The following is a 26,291-nucleotide window of genomic DNA, read 5'->3' as shown; positions in this document are numbered from 1 at the left end:
CAATTTCTTCATAACAAAGATTAAATAATAAAAGTTTTAATAATAGTAGTATAATTGAAGAATAATGTAAAAAGTAAGAGATTTTATTTTACGTTATCAAAAATCCTCGTCAGTTTCGGTAAAACTTCAAGATTTAATATATGTATCTGTTTCGTCGTCATCTGTCTTTAAAAGTACGTAAAGCACTTCGAAATCTCTCTTTCACCATAATCTCGATACCGCTTGTCTCAAAAAAACCTCTCAATATAACGAAACATTAAGAGAATCTCTCTCGCTGTTACGCCTTCCGGTTCATCTCCCGCGTCTCGGAACGAAAAAACGCGACGTACCCCCTTCAATGAAAATGATAAGCTGGCAAACTCGAACATTAACCGGCTGTATCTTCCTGCCAGTTGAGAGTTGCAGGCCGATGCGTTCAACCGGCTTCAAGATAATCTACTCCTTTCCCCCTTGCCGGTCCCCCGAGATCCTCTCCCCTTTATTTCCCTCACTCCTTCATCCCTCCCTTCTGTGTGTCGTATGCCGTTCTCTCTTTCGCTTCTTCACTTCTGCTCTCGCAGTCGGGTGCGTGTACACTTTTACGCGGCTCTTTTACGGCACTTAGTCGCGGCTCGTTCTGCGCGCGGCAGAGGAGAGAAAAAGCCCTCCACCAAAAACCATTCATCTCGCGACGTCCGCAAGTGCAAGAATTATCGCGGTCTCCTTGATGGCAGTGATCGAGGGTGCGATCTCGAGTTGGCGACAAGTGCAGCGAACGATCTGGCATTGACGATAAGCCAGAAACTTTTTAAGTACCGATCCTCTCGCGTGTGATTAAATATATCATTTGCAGATCTTACGTTACCTTGTAATTAAATCCGGCATCTCGACAAGCCTATGAGTGTCCGGCCACACATCGTTCGTACATGTATGTACGAATGCGCGAAATAATGAACTGCTTCATATCGCGCGAAAAGATTGCGAGGAACACGATTTGAAACAGTGCTATAATTACAGAGGTGAAAATAATAAATATAACGCTTGTTTACAGATGAGAACCGATTGTTTATAAACAAGCGATCTGTCTATAAGCAATCTTTGAAGTAATTAGTTCAAAGCTAAGCTTATATAATGTTCTGTTTACTGTAATTTACTTTCGTCTCATTGGCTTGTATCTAATAAGATCAATCGCTCAAAAAATGTGACTGATTTGAAAATTATAGACATACAACATGATTAATTCAAAATTGATGGATAGAAGACTGTGCTTAATCGATATCTAATTAGAAACATTGTGGTGATATCAAGACAGATGCACGTATTTCGATTTCTTGTCGGAGATTTTATCGAAGCCAATATACTATAGAGAAAAAGTGAAGAAATACCATATTAAAAATTAAGATACTTGTATTGATGTGAAAAAAACAACATATGAAGGAGCCGCAAAGTTAAGTTTTTTAGAAGACGTACGAAACGCGTACATTTACACGTGCTATTTAAATTTGTTTATTTAAATAAAAATCATTAATTTATTCCCAATGCGTCAAAAAATTGACTCAGGAGTGCGTATAAACAATACGACGAAACAGAATGATTTATTGATAATAATAATAACAGATGTTATAGTAAGAATACTATAGCAGATACTAAAATTGAAGCACTTTATCCCCGCGATATAAGGAACGATTTATTCTTTCCCTTATCGAATTTAACTTTAGGTTTTCATCATGTTCGATAACGTATCTAAGTGCGCGGTCGGCGGCAGTGGCTCGCCTTTAGTTAAGGCCAAGAGCAGCCCGAACGTGTCAAAAGCGTCACTTTCACCCGCCAAAAAGCAGAATCAATCAAATCGAGCGACGAATCTCGCGATTGCTCCGGTCAAATTATCTGGAAAATCGCCGATAATCTCGAAAATATCCATCAAGATGACCCATGACACGATTAATTCGCCGCGTCATGGCTCTAACAATTCGGATTCCTCGAAGTCCCGACTTACGTCGCCTTCGAAGCCTACAAAACGATCCCCGAGCGAAACCCGACTGGATACGGCAAAAACTGTCTCATCTCCTGCGCGCAGCAACGACAAAAAGAAGGTTTGCAAGTCGGTCAGCTCGTCTCCCTCGTGCACGATATTAGAAGACAGAGCGTTGCTGAAGAAGGGTCTCACTTATACGCCCGACAAGATGCCGGCGAAGCCTGAAGCGCCGCAACGAAAGGGCACCCTGGATCGTTCGGTCAGCTTGAATTCCGTGTCCGCGGACAATCAAACAAATCCCACAATATCCCCACGATGGATTCCAATTCCGTTGGAAAGAAGATCGGCGGAGAAGGGAAAGAAGGCGGAATTATCGCGAAAAAGTCTCACGTTCATGAACAGATCTACCAGCCTTTGGAACGTTCAGACGCCGAAAGTGGACTATAATCAATGCAGGAAGTCTTACGGTGCGCCCGCGAGGCTAAACTCGGTCTCCAGGCCGAGCAAGATACCGCTTCCGGCGGCTCGATCTACCGGTCTCGGTCGATCTCTCGCCGATCTATCGCAAGTAGATCGCGTCGGAGAGCCAGTTGGCCAGATGATTAGCTTCGAGCTCGATCTCGACGCCACGTCGGACGAGCGTATCTACGAAAATTGTCGCGAGACCCTTGATCGTACCTTGAAGCTGAGCGCCTCGAGGATCTCGATGTCGACAAGTAACCTGGAAGAGAGAGCCGCGCGATTAATGGCACAGTTAGAGAACGACTTGGAACCTAAGGAGACGGTCATATCTTTAGATGTCGTGGATGTCGCTCCTCCCTGTAGAACGGAAATTGTCTACGAGGATCGAGAGACCCTGCACGACGACAAACCTAATCTTATCGTAGAGAGATATAACTCTGAGGACAACAAGAGTAAGGAAAGTCCGAGAATTAACGAAGAATTGAAGAAGAAAAAGACGATGACAGATATTTTTAAAGATAATACAAAGTTGGAAGAAGATTCAAAGAAAAAGGAATATAACCGGATCAAGAATTGTGAGAAGCCGGAAGAAATTACCGAGAAGTCGAAGAGAAGCAAGGAGACTTCCATTCAGGAACTGAGGCGTAACTGGGAGAGACAGAGTAAAAGTAATCAGAATTCTGATGCGAAGACGATCTACGTTGCGAATTCCGGGAAAACCGTCAATCTGTCGAAGACGGCTCAAACCGAAAACGATGTCGTCGATGACGCGCAGGAGACAAAGAGGAAGCAATGTGTTGGCAAGAAGGCCAACGATATCGAGCATCTGGTGAACTTCTTCAATTGCAAGAACGCCGAAGCCTCCAAGGAATCTTCGCGGGAAGTTTTAATTAAGGCGAAACCCGCGGACGTTCTTGTCATCGAAACGCCTGCCGTGAAGAAAAACGAGTCGAAGAGTGCGAACGAGTACAGCGGATACACGTCGGATGGAAACAGTTCGGAGGATAGCGGCCACATAAGCAACGAGAACGAGGTGGAATGGAAGGAAACTATTGAGAATCAAAGTCAGAAAGAGACGAACGATTTCAAGGGACGACAGTACTTCGATAGGATCGATCGAGACGACGACGTAAAGCTTTTCGACTCGACGATCGTTCACAGACTTGCCGAACCGGAAAAGAAGAATATTGCCGTTAACCGGGGAGGTCGTTTGACGTCTTGCAACGATAGCAGTGTTGACTGTTGTCAAATCGATGACAAATGCTCGGAAAATGAACGACAGGTCCGTCTTAAGTGATTATAGCACAATCGTTAACTTTAAATACTGATAGCGCCCGGTAATTAGAAGATTGACTAGATAATTAGGACGCGTCGGGTGTTTCGCGTGTCGAGTATTGTTCATCATTTATATTGCGGAAAGAATCGCGATTTTGCTAATCGAAATAATAATAATGCTAAGAGATCCGGCATAACAGCATAGTCATCATTAAAATTAGATTTCTTTCTTTAATTAATATTTTAATTTTATATATAGATCACTATCACTATATTTTCGAATAATCAGAGTCTCTTGAAACATACCAATTATTTAATAATTCATAACGATGCATAACATATATAAAACTGAAAGTAACTTTGTCAACATAACTGTTAATATATCCACTATTAGTTGCATAGTCTTATGTAAAAGCATATCCTCTCTAATGCAATCGAGATCTCGCGGTACATGATGCGCCTTTACGCTCTAGAAGTTATATGTGTTTATCCTTCATTACCATACGAGATGAAAGCTGAAACTATGCCATGCATATTTTAATATTTATCACCGACCCTGAACTCGGGTTTAATATGCAGTTTTTTTTATCCGTATGTACGCAAATAGACAAAAGCGCATTTAATTAAGACGAACTTAATGATAGAATGCTAGTCATGGCTAGTCTAGGCGTCAATTAATATTAATCGATGAATAAATCGACGGATGCATCTATTCTTGTTCGCAGATATTCTTCAGATCGGGCACCCTGGAACGATTGGAGGCTCAGAGGGACGAAAAGCTCACAGGCCACATCATTCTGCTGCAGGCGAGATGCAGAGGCTACTTAGCGCGGCGCAAACTCAACACTTTGAAAGTGGGTCACTTATCACTTTCCGAATTGAAACACGCCGCATGACCGTGTTAAAATTTAGAAAGAAAGCTTTTAGTCGCACGTAAGAAATTACAAACAAATTGCAACTTTCCCTCACTTTACTCGATTAGTGTAGAAATTACTACTCTACGTTTAAAAATTGCCATCTCACTCGTACTAATGGCTCTAAATCTACAAAGGATTGCGCGTTTATAGAGATCCCCGAGGTTTTTAATCTGGCAACTAATCTGGCAATTAACGAAAGAAAGAGCGCGATGGATGTCTTCGCGCCGTTTAGGCTTTCTTAATAATAATTTATGACGCTTCAGCGACCGTCTGTATAATGACAATCCGGATCGAATCGTAAATTAAATTCTCTTACAGCTGCAAGATCTTGCAGTGCGATGCATCCAAAGGAACGTGAGGAAGCTAATGTCCGTGCGAGAATGGCCTTGGTGGAGATTGTATGTGAAAGTCGCGCCCTTGTTGAACGTCCATCGGACCGAAGATCAACTAAAGGCGCGAACGGTGAGAGAGAAAAATATTTTCCATATAATACGTACGTTCTCCATATGATCGATCTTAAATACATTTTTTTTTCTTCATTTCAATAGGAAGAGCTCGAGCTTCTCAGGGCAAAAGTGGAACGCTTGGAACAGGAACGCAATCACCTGAAGCATGACAACGACAAGCTGGAGGCGAAGGTAAGTTAACGCGGCGAGACCATCCAACATGGATACTCATTTTTAATTGCGCAATATCTTTTTTCTCGCGACGGTTAAAACACCTTAAGTGGCTTGAACGCCCGTTACTTGAACCGGGGGGGGGGGGCTCGTGCTGCAAATTGCGCCTCTCTGTTCTACCATCCACCACAACGATTTTGCGTGTGACCGCATGATGAACTTAATAGAGGCAGTCTCGAAGGATACATTAAGCTCAAACTGCCCGATTAGGCATTCGCGGCACGCACGACGCGCAATTGGGTTAAGCATGCCAGACGGCTCGTGTCGAGCGTGCGCAACTATTATCGTGACTCGACCACTAGACTGTACGTTACATTACCATTCTAATCTACAGCTAGTGCATAAAAACACTGGCAATCAACGCATCTTCATAAGAACAACAATTGCTCGAGGAAATACCATTTCGAACCTTCTTATCGTTTAACAACAAACAATTAAGTAAAACCACCATTTATTAGTCGCCATTAATTAGTAAACTGTGATAAATCTCACGTAATAATTTTTCTTCCTGTCTCGCATTAGCACATCTCATACTATTTTATACGACGCGACAATTTTTCTTTCCGTCTCTCTTCGTCTGTTCTACTTTGATAAATATAGAGAGATAGTTCCTAAATTTTCTATCAAAAAGCTAGTTTTACGTGTTCCTCTTTCACGATATTTTTCTCACGAAATCTACGAAGAATCTGGCGAATAGCCAGAATCACCGTCTCGCACGTTTCTCTCCGTCTTCATCTCCCTCGCCGGTCCTCTCTTTCTCGCCGTCTTCCCCTGAGAATAACTCGGAGGTGACCGCCTCCACCGGCCGCCTTCAGCGGCGAATCGGCCGACCCAGGAAGAGGCAGTTGCACCGCGACTCCTTGCCGACACGGGCGTCCTCGTCGTCGTTCGGCATTACGCAATTCGCCGTAGTAATGTAACGAGTCTCCGGCATCTCGGCCGTTAAATTCAGCAAAGCGAATGAAGCTGCGAAAGAAAGCCGATTAAAATGCCAATTCCGCGACGACATCAGCTTCGAAAGTTCAATCAATCCATCTCTCGCTCCCATGACTGGATTAATCCTACATCGAATCGATATTCTTGAGTCGATTTTCACATCCCTGCGTCAACGTACTCGTCAAGATGCCCTCCGTGCCGACGAGGTACCCGGATACTCCTCCTCCGTCTCATAGTAGTCGGCATCTGAACGCATTAACATCCACCAGTTCCGACGAATCGCTCGAAAGAAACGACTCGATGAGCAATGGCTCGCTGAGTTTATCAAACTCCGCGAAGGGCCTGGCGAAAAGACCACCCTTGCCGCCGCATTGTAACCATCAGAAGAGACCGTCTAGCAGAGGACAAATTGTCGGTACGAGTCACACGATGCGGAGTCCTTCCCCGTGCAGCGTCTCCTCCAGCGTTTCTTATCGCACAAAATCCCTATCCACCGGGATGAGATCGCCGTCCGTTCTTTCCTCGCGAAGCCGATTGTCTCAGCTGGAGTCGCCGACCTTTTCGACTCCGCCGCGGAGAACGTACCCTCGCGAGAGCACGCGTTCGCCGTCGGTGGAGGACGTTCTGATCAAGGAACAAGCGCCGGTAGTCTTCGACGCGAGTCTCAATTTCGTCCTGGGCTGCGAACGGCAGAGGGTGAAGCAATCCTTCAGACCTACCGCGTCCCACTTAGATTCGTCTACCGCCTCGTCGTATCTCACGTCGAAAATCTCCCAGTTTTTAAAACGTACCGATCACATCATGGACGAGTGGCGGAGCCTTGGTCACAGGGACGATACGAACGACGAGCCGATAAGTTTGCCGCACGCGCGTGATAAAACTCGCAGCGTGATCGGAAGGAGTCAGAGCGCCACGAATATTATGATACGCGGCTATCAGTATTACAGCAGATCGAACAGCGTAGCAAGGAGTCCTTCGAGGCGCTCCCTGTCCCGCGCTTCGGAGGACCGCACCTCGGATGGAATGCAAGAGGTAACGTAACGTGCAGAGCTATAGAGGAACAATGGTTTCAAAAATCGGAAACTTTTCAATAAAAATAATTTCTATACGAAGTGTATACGATTATATGATTTATCTTACTTCAACTTTAAAAATATTTAAAACTGAAAGACTCAGAATGGATGCAGAAAGTACGAAACATAAGCTGATCCGTGGTTCGCGTATAGCGTGTCGTATTCGATTTCCTTACGCAATATGCGTTTTTCTGTTTCAGCTGAGCGAGATGACCGCGGACTTCGCGGAGGAACATTCTACGTCGACACTGGCGGCGGAGAGGATCGATGCCGAGACATCGGAGCGACTGCGGCTCGAGCGTGAGTTGCAGGATGTAACTGAGGCTAACAAGAATCTTCAGCAGACGACCGAACGGCTGGAGATGGAATTGCTCTACGCGAGGGCTGCCGATTTGAACGGGGTCGCTTCCGATGGCGAGGAAGGTGAGGACGGCGGTGTTTATAGGCAACGGTACGAGCACGCTATCCGGGAACTCGAATTCACGAAGAGAAAAATGGCGCAGCAGCACGAGGACGATCTGGAGCAACTGGTTGGACTGAAGAAACAATTGGAAAAGAAGGTACGTCAAATTATTCCTATTATCATGACGAGCATCAACTTTATCATTGTCTTCTCGTTTTGCCGAGCAGTTGGCCGATGCTTACGAAGAGGTGGAGGAACAACGACAAGTCGTCGGACAGTGGAAGCGACGAGTTCAAAAACTGAACGGCGAGATGCATGATCTAAGATTGCTATTGGAGGAACAGACCGCTAGGAACAACCTCCTCGAGAAGAAGCAGCGCAAGTGAGTCTTCTAGTAACCAATAAGTCAACGAAATTACAAGACTTTGGGCGAATTGCACGTTCTGTCACGCTTTGAGATATACTTGTGCATTTAATCCACGGCTAATGGTCGACGAGTCGGTATCGGGTGGTAGCTCGCTCTATTCTCATTTCACTCGTGGCAACAAGTGTCCCTGGCACTTCGCCAGGCCGGTGACGCCACCCAATGTATACTGCCAGCGTTCGGCGACGCGTCCGGTGTGCTTGTAAATCACGATTGACCGTTTGCGAAGATAGCTTCCTGTTAATCTAAATGCAGCACGCGCCCGCTGGCGATCTCGTTACAACAGCAAGATTGGATTTGTTCCCGAAATCTTTCCCCTCATTCAGTCAGTTTATCCCCCCCAATACATATTCAAAAATTAATTTACGTTACATTCAAACATAAATTTATTTATTATTTATCATTTTTTAATTAAATTAATTTATTCATTTAATCCTAATGGATCATTGTATATTATAAATATAAAAATGTTTTCCTCGCAGAGAATATTATTAAAACCCTTAATTTATTTTTAAATAAATATATTTATCTATTTTTAAGAAGATAGAAGTAATGTGTTTTACATATGTACAAATTTTAACGATTTATAAAATTTGTTACATATATAATCGCGAAATAAATATGTTTTACTTATTATGCTAATAATCACATTTAGGTTTGATTCGGAGACTCAGAATCTGATGAATGACCTTAGACAAGAGAAAGCACAACGTGAAAGATTAGCGAGGGAAAAGGAGATCGCGATCGCGGAAAAATTCACAGTGGAACAGAATCTGAGCGTGAGTACATTCTTCTGCTCATTTCTCTCGTTTTTCCCAGCTTAAGAAAGTTGAATACATAATATTATACATATCTGAATATATTATTATAATAGGACGCAAGATTAGAGATTGAGCTGAAGGAGGAAAGACTTCGCACATTGACTCAGGAATTAGAGGAACTTACTTTCGGCGGTAAAACGGAGGAGGAAGTTGCGCAATTGAAGAAAGCGAAGCACGAGTTGGAGAAACGCGCGAAGGACCAAGAGGAAGAGTTAGATGACCTGGCCGGTCAAGTGCAGCTGCTCGAGCAGTCGAAACTTAGGCTGGAGATGAGCATCGAGCAGCAGCGCAAAGAAATGCGCAAGGAAATGCAGCAACGCGACGAAGAGCTGGAAGACGTTCGCGGAAACGCGCACAAGAAAGTTAAAGCTCTCGAGTCGCAGTTGGAGAATGAACATGAGGAGAGGACAATTCTTTTAAGAGAAAAGCACGAATTAGAGCGCCGTTTAGTGGCTCTGGAGGAACAAGATCGAGCCGATCGCGCAGCAGAAGCTGAGACCATGCAAAGGTGAGTCACAAAATTTTATATTTTTTTCTTTTTCATTCCGCTCCATAATTTACTTTACAAAAATTTTTTCTATGTGCATAATAAGAATTAAAAATAACTAAACAATTCATTATATGTGCATAATTAAACAGATTGAAGAGAGACTTGAAGAGAACGAAGGCATTACTCAGGGATGCACAAACAATGCTCGAAAGATCCAAAGGTGATTCGACGGGTAAAGCCGCGTTGCGTCAGTTGAAAAATCAATTGGAAGACGCGGAGTGCGCTCGAGCAGTAGCGATTAAAGCGAAACAGGCGTTGGAGCAGGAGCTAAACGAAACGCAAGCAAGTCTGGAAGAAGCTATGCGACACCGTTCCGAGGCGGAGGAGCGAGCCAATGCGGCCAATCGCGAACGCTCAGAGCTGTTGTCTCAATTGGAAGAAAACGAGGAGGAGCTTGCCGAGGTATGTTATTTTATTCTTTGTCTTTAAAAACAGCAAGTTAATAATTCATAATAATATAATCAAACGATCGTTATCAATTTTCGCGGGACGTGACTTCCAGTACTTCCAGTACTTTTAGTTTTATTTCCCAATTAAAGGTCTTAAAGAAATATCGAGCCGCAGTGCAACAAGTTTCCGCGGAGCAAGGCCAATTGCAAGAGGCACAAGTGCAAATCGCCGCACTCGAGGCGGAGAAGTCATCGCTGAAGGACCAACTGGCGGAACTAACACAGCGATTAGAATCAGTGGAGCAACTCGGTGATCCAACGGCAAACAGTCTTGCCACGAGACGTTTAGAGTTCCGTGCCAAGGAGCTCGAAAGCAAACTCGAACTGGAACAGACCACGAGAGCGCGTTTGGAGGTATTGTTGGAACTCTACCTTTCACGATTAACTGTGAATTATTTGATTTGACTAAAGCTATATAAGAACTTACTCTGTCAATCCAAATTTCAACTAAATATTAAATTTAAAAAATAATTCTCTTCAAATTAATTTTTTTTCCAAAACATGTGATCTTTGAATAAATAAATTAACACAACTGGACGATAACTATTTGCCTCGTCTTTGTTTTCACAGACACAAATAGCACGGCTGAAGGAAAGCGTCGACAAGTTACAAACGGAATCAGCCTTACTCAGAACGAAGGAGCAGACCGCCCAGGACGCGGCGAGACGACTGCAACGATCTTTGCGCGACGCGCGCGACGAAGCTAGCGCGGCGATATCGCGAGAACAGGAGGCCCTACGTGCTCGTCGTGATATAGAGAAATCTTTGGAAGCCGCAGAGGCTGAGACCAAGGTGGCTAGAGACGACCTCAGATTGGCACTTCAAAGGATCGACGATTTACAAAGTGCTATTCAAGGAGAACTTGACTTGGACTGTAGCGAGGAAGCTACCAGCGAAAACAGTGACAGGTAATATATACAATATATTAAAATATGGGATAATGATTACAAATGTATTTTAAAAATATTGACATTCCATCTGTTAAAGAATCATTTTGTCACTGTTTCATTGGGTTATAAACGAAAAATATTCTTTTTAGTGATTGATCCGAGCCATCATCGGACTTCGAGTCCGATCAAAATGACGAAGGTACGACTGAATCAGGATCAATAAATCAAATCGTAGATGGACTTTCCCGTGCATCCGAGACATCGAATAGAACGTGAACCCTATAGCCGCTCGTATCTAATGTATGATCGTGAAAGTGATAGATCACAGTCTGGAGAGACGAAAGACTGGCAAAAACGAAGGGCGGTTACAGCTCGTGGTCGCGATAGATATCAATTTTGTGCTACTTGAACAACGCTATTGAAAGAGTTGGCGTTCTTTCTTCATTGTTATAGGGAATAGAGTCATTTCTCGAAGGCGCATTAAACTAGCACAGGAGCTAGCGGTTGACGAAATCAAACTTACGAAGTAACGGCCAATAAGCTAATTAATTGCGCGGCCACTCTCTACGAGCAATGATAAACTTTTTAGGTGCTAACTATGTATAATTCCCTGAAAATCTCGATGTCGTGGCTAATATTCGCACGCCGCGTCTGGTCGTGCGTCCGCGGTGCTATTATCTCTATCCGTTTTTTGAAACGTCGATGACAACGACGTCGTCCCTTTCCAGTCTTCCACAGAAATTCGAGCCATTTCTTCACAAACGCGAAATGTGAATGTCGATGAGAATTGCGCGCATTGCGCTATCAAACAAAAATCGAAACGTAGCATTTTTGATACAAGTAAGTAAACAAAAAGTTTCGTGTCTTTTCATTGGAAAAGTATAAACAGGAATTTCGCAATGAGCTTTGCGAAGTAATAAATTGAAACTTTATTCTCGGTTTTAATACCGACGACGCAATATTTGAATATTAGGTATTTATTATCGTATTTTTGTTCGATAGCACACATGTATGCCACGCGTATATTTTCTCACGCGGAATTAGCTCGAGAACGATCTTCTATTATACTTAGGAAAGGACACATTGCGCTTTTTATTCTTACGATCCACTGCCTTCAGGCTCGATTATGTTTCATATTTGTATAATAAAAGGAATGAAAGAGAAAAGGAAAGCACGATGGAAAGGCAAGAAACGCGTGCCACGACTCGAATTGGGGCTTTGGTTTCGTGTAAGGATTCTCGTGTAACTTATTGCTTTGTAAAATGCAGATCTCCTATTTAATTACTCGAGAGTGTTTCTTTGTTGTACCGCATCCCCTACTGCTCCTCCGTCCTTAAGTTTGATCGGAAAGCGACGGACAAAAAGTTCGCGGGAAGAAGTCAAAGTGGAAGAAACAGAGATGGAGAGATGAGATAGCCAGCGCGAGTTGCTTATCAAATTAACCATCACACATAAACCGAGTCACGCATACACGTCCCGTCCTCTTCGACTTTCTTCTTTGAACCGTCAGACATTGATTTCCCGCGGGATAGCCTTGCTCGCCAAAGTTCTAAAGTAAAGTTAAGCTCTTTTCCTTCTGCTCACCGCACTCCATTCCTTCTCAGCTCACCCCATCGCGCTCTGTTTCTTCATCACTTCCATAGCCAGACTCTCTCTCAGTTAGATGAATAAAGTGAAGGACAGCAATTAAATTGCGACCAAGTTGCTGTCGCCTCCGTGACAACAGCGGAGACAAGCGAGGATGGATGTGCATTTAGACTGCAAAATCATTCTCCTCGTGAGGTAAGTCTTATATAAGCCTATTAAGCCGTGAAAATAATTAGAATATGACGCGTTGCGAATAAATCTGCAGAAGGCACGAGTTATTTAACAAATTTTGATAATTTAATTACATATTATTTTTGGCACAGGTGCGCACGGGATGTATCAATTATCTATTACAGTGTAGTTCGAACAAATAGCAATGTAATTTTATCTATCTCGTAACTTGATCATTTCATGCAGTGTCGATTGATGTCGCGCGTAAAACTTTTATCTTTTATTTCACTGAAATTGGCTATCAGTATTGATAACATATAGTAGCTTTGACGATCATGCGGCTCAATAATCATACATATATATATATGCGCGTATTTCATATAGAGCGAGTAAAAATTCAGCCCCGACATGACTCCTCATTAGAGATTACGTTATGCGTACGACTTCCATTCGCGACTCGCTGCATGCTCCGATTAATTATTGCACCATACGAGGAGTTAAAGCATAAACGCGTGCGTCGAAAACCTCGTAATTGTCGCTATTAGCGAGTCAGGAAAAACGTAAAAGCAAAATTAATAGAGCTCATCACGAGAAAAATGCGGAAAAAGAGGGAATTATCACGACACGTAGTTTTCACTTCTACCATATCATATTGTGGAGTGTGATAGGATACTTGAAAATTTTTTGCAGCAATTATATCTCTTCCGTTTTACGAAATCGCGAAAGCAAATTTTATGAAAAATTCATCTTATTAAATAACATGACCTCTAATGCAAAGTTATCGCTTATTCGGAAAATTGGCGAATAAGTAAAAGCAAAATCGCGTGTTTTAGTCTTTTTGGATGCCCAGAAGATTATTTAGAAAATGCTACAAGGAATATTGAGCAATTTTCAAGCGCATCATAAATAATAAGCTAATTAAAGTGGACTTAGTTCGCCTAATTAAATAACATGACCCGTAATGCAAAGTTATCGCTCATTCGAAAAATTGCCGATAAGCAAAAGCGAAAGCGTAGTATTTTAGTCTTCTTGCATCATCCACAAGATTATTTAGAAAATGCTGCAAGAAATATTGAGCAATTTTCAAGCGCACCATAAATGATAAGCTATTTGAAGTGGACTGGACAGATTAATCTGGCGTTTGCTAATTTGTTGTTACGTATTTTGCAATTGATTTGTATTTATTCATTCTCTCTCTAATTCGCATCACAGCCATTGATCGCTACTTAATCCGTTGTACAGAAAGCACGAGCTGTACGAGTTTGCGCGGGTTTAATCGTGACATTTAACAGCCTGGTCTAGCGACTGTCAATTCTGGTCGTAAATCAGTCGTTTGTGTAAGTTATCATTGCGTTATCATTGCTGAAAGGCTTACAACGAAGCTATGATTAATGCGATAGTGCAAACCGGCTGTCCAAATTATAATTGCACGCATCTTCACTTACATAAAAACCGTCTTCACAATGGTCAACGCCCGTGTTAGTTAACTTTTCATTATCAAATTTCTAATATTTCTCTCACGATTAATACACGCACTATCAGCCTGTAGTTCTCGTATGCATTATAAAAGTAAATAAAACAAATGAAACATAAATAATACGTGCAAATTCTATTTCATTTGGAAAGTTATACAATTGAGAAAATATTTGCACTTTTATTTACGTTGTATCTTCATAAACAAATCGATTTTCATACGGCGCCGTTAAAGAGGAACCAACGCCGCAGTTTTTTTTAAATCGCAAATATCCTCAATAAATACTTTACGCATTGGCTTCTCACAAAGCTTCAACAACAATGCGTTTCAATTTATCGACTTTACAAAATAAGCTAAATAAAGCACATAAAATAAAATGCTAAAAATAAAATAGCTACACGAACATGTGCAAGTCGTATCACGTGAAGGATAGTGAATGAGACAATTAAAAATATGGAATTTTAATATAAGAGATCTACGTTAGGGAGAGCCGGCACTTATTAACTCTCGCCGAGTAATTCGCGAAAATTTACAAGAACGTACATCATGGAGAATATACGTTGACTTTACTGCGAGAATGAATTCTCTCTTTCTCGTCTGACTTTTATACCCTTGAAACTCTAAAAAACTACAACAAATAGCAGCCTCGTTACGCGGCTTATAAAACAGCAGATAATACTACTAAAATATTCATTATTCTAAGTGTTTTTTTAAACAAGGAATTCATATTTTTACGACATCGTACACGGCGAAGAGAGTATACATAAATAATTTAATCCTATATACTTCATACTTTCAGTGAGCACAACAATTATGACTCGCGTGACACAATGTCGATACGAATCAGGGATTACCGCGAACCGTGTCTTATGTACGGCAAGCGTGTTACATACGCGTTACATAGCGCCTCATGAATTTTTCATCGCGAACATGTAGCCGTCCACAGGCCCGTGAAACGTCGAAAGTCATTGCTCTTGTCGGGAGATCAATAAGAGGGTGAAAAATCGCGCGTCTTGAAAAGATTAATGTCTTATATAATCCCGCATCGGCGCTGATTTATTCCGCATAATATGACGTGTAGCGCACTCGTTACGGCGCGGCGGTAACACAGCGCCGCAAAATCGAACGTGACTCGCCTGAAACCCAACTGAGGCAAAATTCATACCAATGTGAATTTAATCAAATCGGCTTCCGCACATTTAGCGACACGGAACCGTAAATCTTTTCCTACAAGAATCTTCCCCCGATACTTATTTTTTCGATCCCGATAAAATCTTACCGCAAAAATCTGTCAACTGTCACGCAAAAAGCCTAATGAACGTATCCCTTTTTTCACTTCTAATACCTTCTATCCTTTGATATAGAAAAAAAAGAGATCTAATAGATGTCTGACTGCTCCGGATGGATAAATGGATTTATCAGTGAAACTGAGATAGAAAAAAAGATTAAAGGAACGGGGAGGATTGAAACGTCGATATTTCATCGAAATCGTTATATAAGCTTCGAGTGTCATCCTGTATATCTCGTCATAGTGCTTTATACACTCGATACGCAGAACAATATATGGAAGACTGTACAAAGCGCGATAACACGCAAACCATGCACGAAATAAATAAAAATATTTCAATAAGTTACGCAGACATTTAGAGCATTTCGAGCGAATAATCTGTTCTATCTGCGAATAATCTAAATCGACCTTTTTTTATCACATAAATCGTTATAATCAAATTAAAGCCGTTGAAATCACTATAGAGAATCGGTTCATCAATTTCAGTACAGATTGTTTTTTTTTTATAAATCATGGAGATATAAAAGAATTAATAGAACTATAATAGAGTTTAATTTTATTATCTATCGAAAATGTTAGTACGTTACACTTTGTTAAATATCTACTGCGAAATAACGAAGCCAGATGCAGCGTTAACGAGCGGACAGGCAAATAGACGCGGCGTTCTTTGGCTCGAAAAACGCAGGGAAAAGTCAAAAGAAGCAGGTCGATATTTTCGCCAGGCTCGTTTCGCCGTGCAAATGGCGTGCGCGCCACTTTAAATTTTAATCGCTCCGAGCGGCAGGCGTCTGCCGCACATATTCGCGTTTGTAAGGACGACATAATGAGCGCGCGAGGGCGCGGACTCCGGGCTCCGGGCGACGCCGATTAACTGAGGATTACTTTATTAACTTTACGCTCGCGACGTAACGACGCGGGAGCGCAGCCAGCCGAGCTGCGTTCAAACACGAGCAAGCGCGATTCTTCGCTTGGGACACGAATCGCACGGCGTTACGTTTCGTTAGGATCAAAAGCCTTCGCTTCGCGCAACTGGCGTAGCAACCAGTTGTTGAACAGAAATAGTTGAGACAATGACGATTTACGTAATTGTAAGGAACGTAGACTGAAGCAATTTGTCGCGAAATGCATTAAGTCGGTAAAGAGACTTGCCATTACTTTATTCGAGAGGGTGGAATAAATTTGTCTAATACAAATTTCCCTCTCTCTCAAGACTTATAAGTGATTATAATGTTACGTGAGATCACTTAGAGATAATGAGAAAAATAAATCGAAGGATCGTTATAAGATATAAATATAAAACTAAAATAGAAATAGATATTTTCGTATGTAATCTGGAAGGGCAGTTCAGAGTTCCAGTCCAGATTTATCCTCGGTGGATCGTCAAAATCCAGAATCTAGATTGAATCCTATTATCATACGTCTTGGCAAACAGAAACAGTCACAAAAAACGGATCGTAGTTGTTTGTAAATCGCTTGAGAAATTCTTACGAAATTGCCATTATCAAGATGTTCTTATCTCACTAATGACGGTGGCAAAATCGCTTTAAATCGACGAAAAGTCTATCTCGATGTAGCCAGTTGCAAGGTAAAAAACGATTTTCAGTAATTAAGAAGATAACATTCATAAATTAATTATACATTCATGATGACGGTTTTATGCGAGTAATGTAAAGCGAGACATTTTGTTTCGCGATATAACAAGCATGAAATGCAACGTGATGATAATAACAATCTCACTGACAACATCATACTACACATAAAATAGCTAATAGCAAAATATATTGAATAACTACTTTTCAAGAATTGTGTAAATAATGAGATACAGCAATTATATAATAATGACCTATTTAATAATTTCAAATTATATAAATTTACATAAATTTCAATTTAGATTGATGCAATATTCTATTAAAACGTTTGGACAATTCAGTGTACTCCGTTTACAAATATAAATTTCTGTTACATTGAAATTACACTTGTATTTGCCAATTGAGACCGAAGCTTGTATAGAAATTAATCATGGAACAAGCGCAACGTGACGTTCATCGCTCGTTAATAATATATCAAGCTTGATCTGTCAGTACTCTTATGATTAATTAAGTTGACACACATGTTGAATGGATCTTAGCAATCTTAGAAGGCGGAGTACGTAATTAGAATTTCTATCAATCTATTGTCTTCTGTCGCAAAAAGAAATCTGATTAATTTAATGTCTAAACTGCTTGAGTAAGTGATAATCAATGTAACGGCATTATCAAACATATTAACTTATCAGAACAAAGTTTTTAAGTAAATTTGCTTTTAAGTTGTTATAGATATGGAAGTGGGAACGGACACAATGGAATTTTCTTGACAGCAGTAGTTTTGTTAACGAATTACGTGTCTTGCAGCTAAAAATCTATGTCAGTTCACCTCCGACTGCGGCAGCAATCAAAGATCAGTTTACTAATGTGTCACGTCGGAATAAATTCTTCGAATCACTAGAAACTCCTGCATAGCCACAGCTTTGAAATGTCAGATTATCCCAGATCGTGCGTATTCCAAGAGAACCGAAACTATCCGTTTTGAAACGCAATCAGCTTAACTCCGAAACGCTATAAATCCCTTTGACGCATCGCGTGCTCGTTGTTCCCGTTATTGAATCGCCGAAAGCGCACGATTAAGACTCCGATCGATTCCCTTTCTCGCCGCTAGAAGCGAAAAGGTACTCCAGAACGTGAAAGGTACCCTTCACGTCCAGGCCATCCTTCGCCTATCCAATAAAAAAAAAACAAAGACAAAATTCCTATTTTGTCCGTGTTTTTCTCTTTCGTCTATACTCGACGCTAATGGGTTTCGACGATGGCGGACAGGACTTGGATAAATCGAGTCGTTCGTGGGGACCGATTGAGCGGTTCAACTCGATGCTTGACATTTTCTCGCCGGCGACAATTAACAACTGTATCCGTTGTCACAGTTTATTTGAGAAACATACATACATCGCAGACGCGCGACGTGCGATAAGCCGCGACGAATCTTCGTGGGTTTGTACGGGGAAAAATATCGGTCCGCTTGTGATAATGGAGAACACGCGGGAGATAAGCACACAAAGGAGGCACTAGAATGCGTCTCCTCTCTCCATCAATCATGAATCGCATCACTATGTGGGAACGACGAGCGATTGCCTGTTGCTCGTTACCAATCAGCGAAAGAAGACGCGTGTCACGAGGGCCTTCAGTTATCATTTCTACGCGTAGTGGTACTTAATGGTGCACTAGCTTGTAATTAACGGCAGTCGAATTAAGGCCAATTGGACGCGAGGGCGATGGTGAGTCGTCTGTGCCACGGTTCTGGAGCTGATTATGAAGTAACAGATATATTAGATTGATCGGACCGCATCGATAAGACGCGGCTGACTTGATCCAATGCGGTTTCGGACTTCAGAAGTTACCAGTGTTTAGTTTGTTAGTTGCGGGCGATGAAAGCAGCGAGAAGCTTAGCCGCTAAAATCGACTGATAATTACGGCTGGTAATTAGGCGCTTAATTGCTTCAATCTTCGAAAACTTCGCGAAGATACGTCGCAAAACAGATACGGGAATAAGAACAAAAGAAAAAACCGACGGAGTATAATAAAAATTGAACATATTATTTCGGAGTTCGGACTGTCAATCGAAGTAGTGTTTCGTGCAATCGCGGCGAGCATACAGACGAAAATAATCTTCGATCGGTATATTAATTAATTTATTTATATTTATATATATTTTCGGAATAAACTTTATAATTATATATGTAAAATAAATACGTGCTATATTGTGAAACAGTGAAGTAATATTGTTGCCGTGTATTATTTCTATTCGTCTTCGATATATTTGTTTCGATTATGATTTGGAGAAAAATAAAACAAAGAGAGAAATGCAATAATTATATAATTAAATGTGTTAACAACACCACACACATAAGCAATATTCCGAAAGGTGTGACTACGAGCGGAAAACTCAGTGAGAGCCAGCCAGAAAGAGGAGCGACACCGCCGACCACATTCTACCCATATGTGTTCCAATCGTATTGTTTCCAACTGAAAGTATCGATACCCGGCTGACCTGAAATTAAAGGCATTCGATAAAGCTCGAGGAAACTACTTGTTGGATTCGTTGAAGGCTGAAGCTCCGGAATCGCCAGAAGAAATAGGACAGCCGTTCCATTCTCGTCTTACATGGCTACGACCACGAATGTAAGTGACACAGTTCCGTTCGCGCGTCGCAGCTGCAATGCGCCGCTACTCCGATTTCTCTTGTTGTCGCGTAAACGAACGAATCGACACTTGCTACCACGTAACACAATTTTTAGATAATTAATTTACATATATTATTAGTATATTATTAGTTGTAATTGTATATATGTACGTGGGGTATTCATTACACTCATATTAAATTAACAAGATCCTCGTTAAAATTTATTTTTATTGCAATTTTTGAATAACTGAATTCTATTTAATTTCTAATAATATAGAGTAAAATTTATCGCATGTCTTAATGTATCATCGATTATGCTTGTTACCTTTCGTTGCATGAAATTGCTCAAAATGTAGCAATAATTATAGTTGTTATGATAATTGCTTGTTAATATTATCAATTAATTTGTAACAACTAAATAGGGTAAACTCGGGTAAGATAGCCATACAGGAAAGATGGCCAACCCATGTTCATTCGATGTTTCATGGCGAGCTAGATTAAAAGAACGTAGGTTGGCCATCTTTCCTGTATGGCCATCTTATCCGAGTTTACCCTAATTAAAGCCATAATAATTAATGCATATTGTTTATTAATTTCTATACATTTCTCAATCAACCAAAAAAGATCATTTATTCGTTAATTGCTTTCTGCAACATCTTCACGATTGGAATGCGTTAATGAAAGACCGTCAACCGATGACCTCCACCATCTCGACGCTTATAAATATCGCGGTTGCTAGAAGGAGGGAACGTAAACGCGGAACATCGGGAGAGAGTGATGTAAAAAAAGAAAAAAAAACGGAAAAAACGGAGATGCAAAAGAAAGGAAGACGAGCGATCGTATATGTACGCGAGTGCGAAAGCAGAGTGTCGGCGCGTGCGCGTTTTCCCGACGTATCCGGTTCCACGAACACGGTCGAAATATCAACTAAATCGCGAAAGTGGTCATCTCCGAGAAGAGCTGTCGGTTAATCGCGCGGGGCACGCTGTTTTTATAATTAGATCGCACTTGTCGTTTTAAAGCGACGTCGGTGCGACAAAGGCATGACAGGAGCGGCGGACCCGCTGGTGAGTATCGATCTCGTCCTGCTTTCGTCGAGCTCGCGTTACTTTTATCGCTCTCCCGCGATGTGTTTCACGGCCAGATAAAAACTCATTTTTAGTTGAGGTTATGCGTAGACGAACGCACGCACGAGTGCATGCACGAATGTACGCAGCAGAAATGGTAGATATCGTTTCACTTTCACGGAAGCGTGCGTGCGTGCGTACGCGCGAGTGCACGTGATAGGGTATGCGATGTCGAATGTCTACGGGCGAATTTCTTCGGAATTTTCCAGCTTTCGTTGTTTTGTGACGTACATTTCTAAATCGCAATCCGCGAATAAAACTAATGTCTGAGTAATGTCTTGTAAGCATGCTTTGCGATTCAGAGGACACAGTTCTTACGGATCGTTTCACGTGAAGTAGGAAAATACGAACGGAATGTACAAGATTCCTGCAATCTCTTAATGCGCATCTTGCAAAATATCCTCATAAAATAGTTCTTAGTAAACTAAACTTGCTAAAGCGGTCGAGATTATTCACTGGCAAGGCATCGCGTTTCAAACGAGAGAGAGAGAGAGAGAGAGAGAGAGAGAGAGAGAGAGAGAGAGAGAGAGAGAGAGAGAGAGAGAGAGAGAGAGAGAGAGAGAGAGAGAGAGAGAGAGAGAGAGAGAGAGAGAGAGAGAGAGAGAGAGAGAGAGAGAGAGAATTCACGCGAATCGGGAAATTCAAATTTCATGCATCTCGCAAAGTCAAAAGGATCTCTCCAAATATGATCGGGCTGATCGATCACACCACGTTTGGCTATACTCAGGACACTTAATGGGGAACGCTCACACATTGGAGTATGCGACGGGGCATTGACCGCTATCGTGTTATGTAATGCCTTGTGTGCCTCGTGTGCTCCATTTTGTTGCACAGTTGCACGCATCGCACACGTTCGCGGCATGCTGCCGAAAATAAACTCGGGACAAGAAATCGACGGCGTCCCGTCGATTCCGGGACAAGCATGGGTGTTCCGTCTAATTTCGTTTTCAAACGGTTTGCCGGCAGATTCGCGCGGTGGCTCCGAAAAATCGCGAAAAGGTGCGCGAACATCATAATCCTGGTGAGTACCACGAGGCAAAAGGCAAGATACATTTTCGCTGTTGCTCGCACGCTTATCGGAGTCAACGTTCTCGCGTGCGCCGAGCCATCGCGATAAGTTCGTGTAGTTGCCGTTGATGAGATCCAGCTAGGTTATGTCGCGGACGGACACGCGATCGTGAAGAGCGGTGTATCGTTCTTTAAAAATGCTAGTGCGCATGTACCGTCGATCGCCGCCTTATCTTGGCGCCATGCTCGATCGGAGAACGGTAAACGTCGATTACACGAGACTAACTTGGCAAACATTCTTATGACGCATTACGTTTCTCATTAGTGAAACTCTAAAACCTTTCTCAGCTCTACATTGTGACCGAAGGTTACCGAGGATAATTCTTTCGCATGTCAATATAGATCACAAAGTCGCGGAATTTCTGGGTTCTTCAAGAGAAGACTGTGGTTTTCATTTGATTTCTTACATGCCACATTAATCACTATCACCTGTTGCTTCGCACGGAAAAGACTTCTGCATTCTGTCACGCGCAAGGAGATGTATGCACAAGTATCAGGTGCATTGTCGAATCGTCAACGACGTTCTAAGCGTTCGCAGAAATATTTCGTAAATCAATTCAGTGGTAAAAAAGTGATTAATTTTTAATCTGTAGCATTAATATATAATTGTCGCTAATAAAATTTAGATAAAGAGAAGGAAATTTAATATAATTGCAAAACTAATTTTAAGCAGGAGAAAGAAAGCTAAAATATTCATGTTGCTTTAGCTCGTGCGGCTATAAACATCGCATAGCAGCAGAGAAAACTGTCATTTTCCTCTTAAAAAAAATCTATATCAATTTTTATCGCAGATCAACGTGCTAAAAGAAGCGAGAGCGAAAGGGAAGGTCGTGGCGCAAGTCTCGCCTTCCCAGGACAAGCATTGCGACGAACAAACGACGAAGCACAAACAGACGCAATGGAGGCAATGGCTGGCGTGCATATCAGGTTTGCGTCATATTTCATGAGATATCGCGCTCTTATATAGATATAAAAATCAATTGTTCAATCAACCGCCATTAATTTTCCATCAATCTCAACTTCGCAGCGACTCTATCCATGGTTGCGGTCGGCACCGTTTACGGATGGACCACCACGTCGCTCTCGCGGCTCACATCCGGCGCCAGCGATGTCCCCATGAAGATAACCGACGACGAGGGCTCGTGGATCGTGTCGCTGACGGTGATCGGCTCGATGATCGGTCCGTTTCTCGGCGCTAGCCTCGCCGATCGATATGGACGTAAGAGGTGTCTTCTGTTAGCCAGCGGTTTCTTCATCGTTGGTTGGATAGTCGTCTTCTTCGCCCAGACCGTCGTTGCCCTCTACGTCTCTAGGGTGATCCTCGGCATCGGCGTGGGCATTGCGTATACCACCAATCCGATGTACGTGTCGGAGGTTGCCGACGTCGAAATCAGAGGTGCCCTTGGCACCTTGATCGCCGTGAACGTGTTCACCGGTTCCTTGCTGACGTGCAGTATCGGTCCGTGGATATCGTATCAAGCTCTAGCGGCCGTACTCTTCACGGTACCTATCATCTTCGTGGCTTGCTTCTCCTGGTTTCCTGAGACCCCCGCCTTTCTCGCGGCCAGGGGCCGCCGAGCGGAAGCCACCAGATCCCTGGCGTTCTTTAAAGGGATTCGCGATCGCGACGAGGCAAGGAGAGAACTGGAATACACTTTACGTAATGTTTTTATCGAGGACGTTTGCGATAATACTCCAGTAACCGGTCCTGGAGCACGAACGGAACCGGTTAAGCGCAGCTGGATGGCTAAGCTGAAGCTGTTGATGTTACCCAGCAACACCCGAGCTCTCGGCATTATACTCGGTCTAATCGCGACGCAGCAACTTAGTGGAAACTTCAGCACTATACAGTACCTAGAAGTGCTCTTCAAGAAAACGGCGATCGGCATTGACTCTAACATAGCTACGATACTCGTGCTCGCAGTGAGCCTCATCTCATGCGGATTATCAACTGCGACCGTCGAGGGTGCGGGAAGACGCCCATTACTGATCGCTTCCACTCTGGGCGCCTCCATTACCCTGGCGGTTCTTGCGACGTACCTTACGCTAGACGCGAGGGGCGTTGATGTATCAGCAGCAAATCTTCTTCCGGTGATTGATGTGATCGTCTTCCAGGTGGTCTATCAAATTGGATTGGGTACTCTACCAAACGCGCTGACCGGCGAATTGTTCCCCACCGAGGTGAAGGCGGTCGCCGGTGCTATCGTCATCATTTTTGACGGCGTGCTTGGCTTCGCCGTAACCAAGCTGTATCAGGTGATCGGCGACTGGTTGGGCACCGATATCATTTACTACTTCTTCGCGGCGTCGTGCTTATTGGCATTCGTGATGGTGATATTCACCGTCCCCGAGACCAAAGGTCGGACGTTCCGCGAAATTCAGGAACTTCTGGAGGGCGGCGCGAAGAAGACGGAGACCGCCGAATGTTCGCAGGAGCGAAGTAACATGGCGTGACAAAAAGGAACGTGTCGCACCTCTCGTTCGACGCGGTGCGAACTTACTTATGAGACAACGTCGTCGGACGCTCTTTTCAAAGCGACGGACTTTGAAACGGCAATTACTTACTCTCAGCTGTATATAAAACGTACGTTTGCTGTACGCTTTTCAGGCTATGAAAACCGGAACGCAAAGGTAAAATCGCCTTTGCCTCGCGGTTTGCGTTTACCACGATTTTTCTCGTGCTATCAGAAAATAAAGTGGTTTTTATTAATATCGTTCATGTTGCGTAAATTCATACTGATGGTTTCATTCGTGTTCCTTCAACTGTGAGTATTTTTCGCTAGTATTCCCAACAGATTACGATCGTCGCAAAATTCAACATTTATTTATTAAAACTCCTCTACGAGAAACACTGTCTTTATACTTTATACTGTCTTTAGAGCTTTTCTCGTTTCCTTTTTTCCGCGCTAGATGTTAGTCGGATCGGATATTTAACGGGACGTCAGACTTCAGAGTTTCTCGTGCATACAAGATAAAATATTTAAGTAAGGAGAACTGTGTGAGAGAGAAATGGGAATAAAAAGGACTGGCAAGTAAAAATTTCTAGTAAACATGCCGCATCTCTTATACGGGGAGCGTAAAAATCGTAGGCGACGGTTAAACATTGAGATGAAGAGAAAGAGAAAGAGACGCTTGAAAAATCGCGAAAATGTTCCGCAGTAAAGAACAAAAAGAAAATGTAATGGGAAACCCTCCAGAGTTCCGGTATTGTCGAGAGAGAGTGACTTTAACGTTTTCATAACCGCTGACTATATATTTTCACATGTAATTTTGTAAACTATTTTATATTAAATATCCTGTTAAATACAATTCGTTACAAATGTGACTTTCGCGATATTTCTTTCGAGCAATACAATCAGCGAAGCAATCGTATCTGCGCCTTTACGATGAGAAGCGATAGAACATATATGTTTGTGGTCGCAGAATTCATTCGTAAACGTAATGCAATCTTCGCGCGATGCTTTTTCCCGGATAAGTTTAGTCAAAGCCGTAAAGATTTCAATTTATGGAACATCTTGTATAGGAGAACTTCGCGCACAATCCTAGTCTCTTACGTAACAGCGAAATATAAAATATAAAAACGTTTCTTTCTTTGTGATCAAGCGCGTATTCTAAAATCTAAAACAAAGAATTGTTTTAGGTAGCTATCAGATTTCTATCATGTTTTCTGCGTAAAGAAAAATATCAAAAAATATACGCACGCACTATCTCTTTGCGAGTAAAATTAAAAATGAATATTTTGTTGGAGACATGTCAGAACATTTACAAATACAACAAATACAGGTATCCCTCGAACCGGCTTAAAATCGACTTCTTATACATATGTAAAGCAACACGCAAAGCTTGACAAGGGGTTGAAAAGGAAATTAATACAAGATTAAAGCACGAGGAGAGTGCTTCGTTGCGTCAAAGAAAAATAAGTAACAGAGTCAATAAACGAATAGCGATATTTTTAAAGTGCAAGAATGTCTTACGTCGCGCGATGTCTATCCTGAAATTTCATTTCCTCTTTTCTGCGTCAATGAAGCCACACAAGAGGCGTGGTTGACGATAGACATTTCAATTTATTTCTCCATATTACGCGCTGCTACCGAATATTATTTCGAGATCGCGGTATGTACCGTCCATTTATTCATTAAACAAAAAATTAAATAAAAAAGGACCACGTTATAAAAGTAATTGTATAAGCGAAAAAATTGTAAAAAAAGTATCATGCGTACAATTAACATACATGACGAAAAAAGAGCAAACTGTATATTTGCCTGATAAAAACGTGGTAGAACTCAGCAAATGGAGAGAATAATTTCTCCCGTTGTTCGCCGAGAAGAAAAACGATGACAAAAGAATCATAAATGTAGCGAGGAGATGCGGAAGCGTTTGATAGAGAGCAGGAAACCTCCGCGTACACTTTCCGTATCGCGAGCAGAGCCCATATATCGAAATAACGCAATTGTTGCAGCGCCTGTGCTCTTACGGCGATGGCATAGCATGCAGCGGATGGTTTCATCTTAAAATGGTCCATATCTAGAACGA

General features: G+C 42.2%; 3 protein-coding genes across 12 annotated transcripts in view; 2 read left to right on the top strand and 1 right to left on the bottom strand.

Moving 5' to 3' along the window:
- LOC139777077 (unconventional myosin-XVIIIa) overlaps positions 1 to 12,115 on the top strand; it is a 46,275-nt gene extending 34,160 nt beyond the window's left edge. For 5 of the 6 annotated variants that reach the window (XM_071714293.1, XM_071714275.1, XM_071714285.1 and 2 more), the window contains 11 exons: positions 4,417 to 4,545; positions 4,927 to 5,070; positions 5,157 to 5,246; positions 7,495 to 7,854; positions 7,925 to 8,079; positions 8,777 to 8,900; positions 8,996 to 9,450; positions 9,582 to 9,894; positions 10,032 to 10,295; positions 10,512 to 10,849; positions 10,981 to 12,115. In XM_071714293.1, coding sequence (XP_071570394.1) covers positions 4,417 to 4,545; positions 4,927 to 5,070; positions 5,157 to 5,246; positions 7,495 to 7,854; positions 7,925 to 8,079; positions 8,777 to 8,900; positions 8,996 to 9,450; positions 9,582 to 9,894; positions 10,032 to 10,295; positions 10,512 to 10,849; positions 10,981 to 10,987 — 2,379 coding nt within the window. In that variant the 3' untranslated portion in view covers positions 10,988 to 12,115. Of the gene's footprint in view, positions 1 to 4,416; positions 4,546 to 4,926; positions 5,071 to 5,156; positions 5,247 to 5,803; positions 7,254 to 7,494; positions 7,855 to 7,924; positions 8,080 to 8,776; positions 8,901 to 8,995; positions 9,451 to 9,581; positions 9,895 to 10,031; positions 10,296 to 10,511; positions 10,850 to 10,980 lie in introns of those variants that run through there. The other variant, XM_071714314.1, reaches the window with a different exon arrangement.
- Positions 1 to 26,291, bottom strand: part of LOC139777198 (uncharacterized) — a 119,660-nt gene that overhangs the window by 71,298 nt on the left and 22,071 nt on the right. The window lies entirely within an intron of this gene.
- LOC139777209 (facilitated trehalose transporter Tret1) lies at positions 12,595 to 25,083 on the top strand. Of its 5 annotated transcripts, none has more exons than XM_071714530.1 (4): positions 12,595 to 12,613; positions 19,306 to 19,562; positions 22,550 to 22,685; positions 22,786 to 25,083. In XM_071714530.1, exons 2-4 carry the CDS (start codon positions 19,545 to 19,547, stop codon positions 24,210 to 24,212), a joined length of 1,581 nt encoding a protein of 526 aa, XP_071570631.1. In that variant the 5' UTR covers positions 12,595 to 12,613; positions 19,306 to 19,544; the 3' UTR covers positions 24,213 to 25,083. The 5 variants fall into 5 exon arrangements, with proteins under 5 accessions (XP_071570631.1, XP_071570616.1, XP_071570626.1 ...); XM_071714515.1 differs by lacking the exon at positions 12,595 to 12,613 and adding an exon at positions 18,506 to 18,859; XM_071714525.1 differs by lacking the exon at positions 12,595 to 12,613 and adding an exon at positions 18,509 to 18,658.

The sequence above is a fragment of the Temnothorax nylanderi genome, unplaced genomic scaffold (assembly GCF_030848795.1).
Source record: "Temnothorax nylanderi isolate EJ_2023f unplaced genomic scaffold, tnyl_v1.0 TNYL_tig0006_pilon, whole genome shotgun sequence".
In the NCBI taxonomy this organism is placed as follows: Eukaryota; Metazoa; Arthropoda; class Insecta; order Hymenoptera; family Formicidae; genus Temnothorax; species Temnothorax nylanderi.
This window is presented reverse-complemented; position numbering and strand designations above follow the sequence as displayed.

Coding starts and splice junctions, on each gene's coding strand:
- LOC139777209 (XM_071714506.1), top strand. CDS start 21,613: ATGGGTGTTCCGTCTAATTTCGTTTTCAAACGGTTTGCCGGCAGATTC. Junction 21,712..22,549: donor GCGCGAACATCATAATCCTG/GTGAGTACCACG, acceptor TTTTTATCGCAG/ATCAACGTGCTAAAAGAAGC. Junction 22,686..22,785: donor ATGGCTGGCGTGCATATCAG/GTTTGCGTCATA, acceptor TCAACTTCGCAG/CGACTCTATCCATGGTTGCG.